This window comes from Choloepus didactylus, chromosome 1 (assembly GCF_015220235.1).
Source record: "Choloepus didactylus isolate mChoDid1 chromosome 1, mChoDid1.pri, whole genome shotgun sequence".
Taxonomy (NCBI): domain Eukaryota; kingdom Metazoa; phylum Chordata; class Mammalia; order Pilosa; family Megalonychidae; genus Choloepus; species Choloepus didactylus.
In genome coordinates this window covers 196,585,009-196,587,446 of record NC_051307.1, presented here as the reverse complement: position 1 = coordinate 196,587,446, position 2,438 = coordinate 196,585,009, and the positions used below count along the sequence as shown (strand labels likewise).

The window sequence follows — 2,438 nt, the reverse complement described above, 5'->3', positions numbered from 1 at the left end:
TCACGGGCTATAAAAGCTCCAGAGCAAGGGCTTCTGCTTCAAAGATGGTAGGAAAGTCAGGCTGTGCTGGAGGCTTTTTTTTTTTTTTTAATTTTTTTTAATTTTTTTGAGATAGAGTCTTGTGGTTTACTGGTAGCTGGGGAAAAGATGAACAAAAATGTTAAATCTGAAGGCAGAGGGAGAAGGCAGCCAGTCCAGCTGGCTGAATACGCTGGCTTCTAATCCGAGGGGGCTGGTGTGTGTTTCCTGCAGAGAAGGGGTGGCCAGAGCCCCAGGGCCCAAGGTCTCTTGTGGAGGAGAGAAGGCAGCTGGCTCAGAAGTCCATGGAGCTGTAAGCCAGGTAGTCCTTGTGACCAATGTTGCTGACTTGCTTGATCTGCATAGCCTGGAGTTTGGGGCAGACAGTGATACGGTGGCCCAGGCCCCCGCAGAAGGCACAGCCACGTTCTCCTCGGATATCCAGCATGGACTTGTCCCCACAGTGCAGCATTTGCAGCATGGGTGGCACCTTCTGCTTTGCCTCCAGCATTAGGGCTTTGAGGTCCAGCAGCACCGACTCCTCACAGGTCTTGTTGATGAAGGTGGTGGCGATGCCAATGTGCCCTGAGCGCCCGGTGCGGCCGATACGGTGTATGTAGTTCTCAATATCCTCAGGCATATCATAATTGATGACGTGCTGGATGGCAGGGAAGTCCAGACCCTTGGAAGCCACATCTGTGGCCACGAGGACATCCTTCTTGTCCTCCTGGAATGCCTCAATGGCATTTGTCCTCTGCTGCTGGTCTCTGCCCCCATGGATGCCCACAGCTTCCACCCACTTAAGCAGCAGGTACTCGTGGATGGCGTCCACATCTGCCTTCTTCTGCGCAAAGATGAGTACGGGCAGCGGCGTCTTCTGCAGGCACTCCAGCAGGTACACCATCTTGGCCTCTTCCTTCACGTATTCCACCTCCTGGATGACGTCCAGGCTGGCGGCCCCGGCACGGCCCACGTTGATGGTGACGGGCTTGACTAGGGCGGTTTTGGCAAAGTCCTGAATCTTCTTCGGCATGGTGGCGCTGAAGAGCAGAGTCTGCCGCTGTCCCTTGAAGTAGGAAAAGATGGTGCGGATGTCGCCCTCGAAGCCCATGTTGATCATGCGGTCGGCCTCGTCCAGGGCCAGGTAGCGGCAGATGTCCAGGCTGACCAGCTTCTTCTGCAGCAGATCCATGAGGCGCCCAGGGGTGGCCACCAAAATGTGCACGCCCTGGCGGATGGTCTCCGTCTGCTCTTTGACAGACGCTCCCCCGATGCAGAGAGCGCAGCGCAGCCGCGGCGAGCCGTCCTCCTGCAGCAGGCGGCGGTAGGACTCCAGGATGCTGTAGGTTTGCTGAGCCAGTTCCCGCGCGGGGCAGATGATGAGTCCGTAGGGCCCCTCACGTTTGGAGAACGGCAGTCGCTTCTCTTGTTCCAGGCAGAACATGATGACTGGCAACGTGAACACCAACGTCTTGCCAGACCCGGTGAAGGCGATACCAATCAGGTCCCTGCCGGACAGAACGGTGGGCAGGCCCTGGAGCTGAATGGGCATGGGGTGATGGATGCCTTTCTTCTTCAGGCCGCTCAGTATGGCTGCAGGGAATTTCATTTCCTTGAAGCCTTTGATGGGTGGTGGAATACTATCTCCCTCCACCAGGATGTGGTACTTTTTCCGAACACGCGTGTGCCGCTCTTCAGACATGGTAAGGATGTAACTGGGGGGCGTCCAACTGGTTTTGATGGGGTCGTCATATGTGATTCCCTTGGCCATCTCCTTCACAGACATCAAGGCTCGGGCCTCGGCCACCCTCTCCAGGATCTCTTCTTTCTTGAGCTGCTTCTCCTCGGCGGAATCTTTGCGGGCTTCGGACTTCTCTCTGAGCTGCTGGTGCTGATCCAGGAGGCTGAGGTTGGACCGAGAGCCAAGTGCGATGTCATCCTCATCTCCACGGGGCTCGCCGCCTCCATTCTCTTTCGTTGCCCGCTTTCGCCGTTGCTGCAGCAGCTTCTGGAGCAGCAGTTTCCGGCGCTGCCACAAGGGCACGGAGGGCACGGAGTCCTCATCGAACTCATCTTCCGCCTGGGAGCCACTGGTTCCTGTAGTCGCCTGGTCTGAGCGAGCCCGCTTGCGCTGGGGTTCCAAGTCCTCCATCCTTGTCACTCGCAGGCGCCGAAAGTGAAGCCGGTCCCGTGGGTGTGACCCTTTATAAGCGGGCCTTCTTGATTAGGTTCCTTCAGTGAAGGCGTGGCCCCGGGTGTGTCTTCATCCTGGAACCGGAATCTTCTCTGAACTCCTTTCTGCACTCCGCCCCCCCCCCGAGAGCCAATCAGATGTGAAGAAGTGGATTCGTCGCCTAGCAACGACCTAGGGGGCGGGGTCGCAGGGAGGCGCAAACCTCCCCCTGAGCAGCTCTCTTCCC

At 57.5% G+C, this 2,438-nt stretch overlaps 1 protein-coding gene across 1 annotated transcript; it reads right to left on the bottom strand.

Moving 5' to 3' along the window:
* Positions 1-313: 313 nt before the first annotated feature.
* On the bottom strand, positions 314-2,170 carry LOC119543635 (probable ATP-dependent RNA helicase DDX41). Its single transcript, XM_037848530.1, has one exon. It carries the CDS (start codon positions 2,168-2,170, stop codon positions 314-316), a length of 1,857 nt encoding a protein of 618 aa, XP_037704458.1.
* Positions 2,171-2,438: the final 268 nt, after the last annotated feature.

Excerpts from the sequence above, each read along its gene's own strand:
- LOC119543635 (XM_037848530.1), bottom strand. The coding sequence starts at position 2,170 with ATGGAGGACTTGGAACCCCAGCGCAAGCGGGCTCGCTCAGACCAGGCG.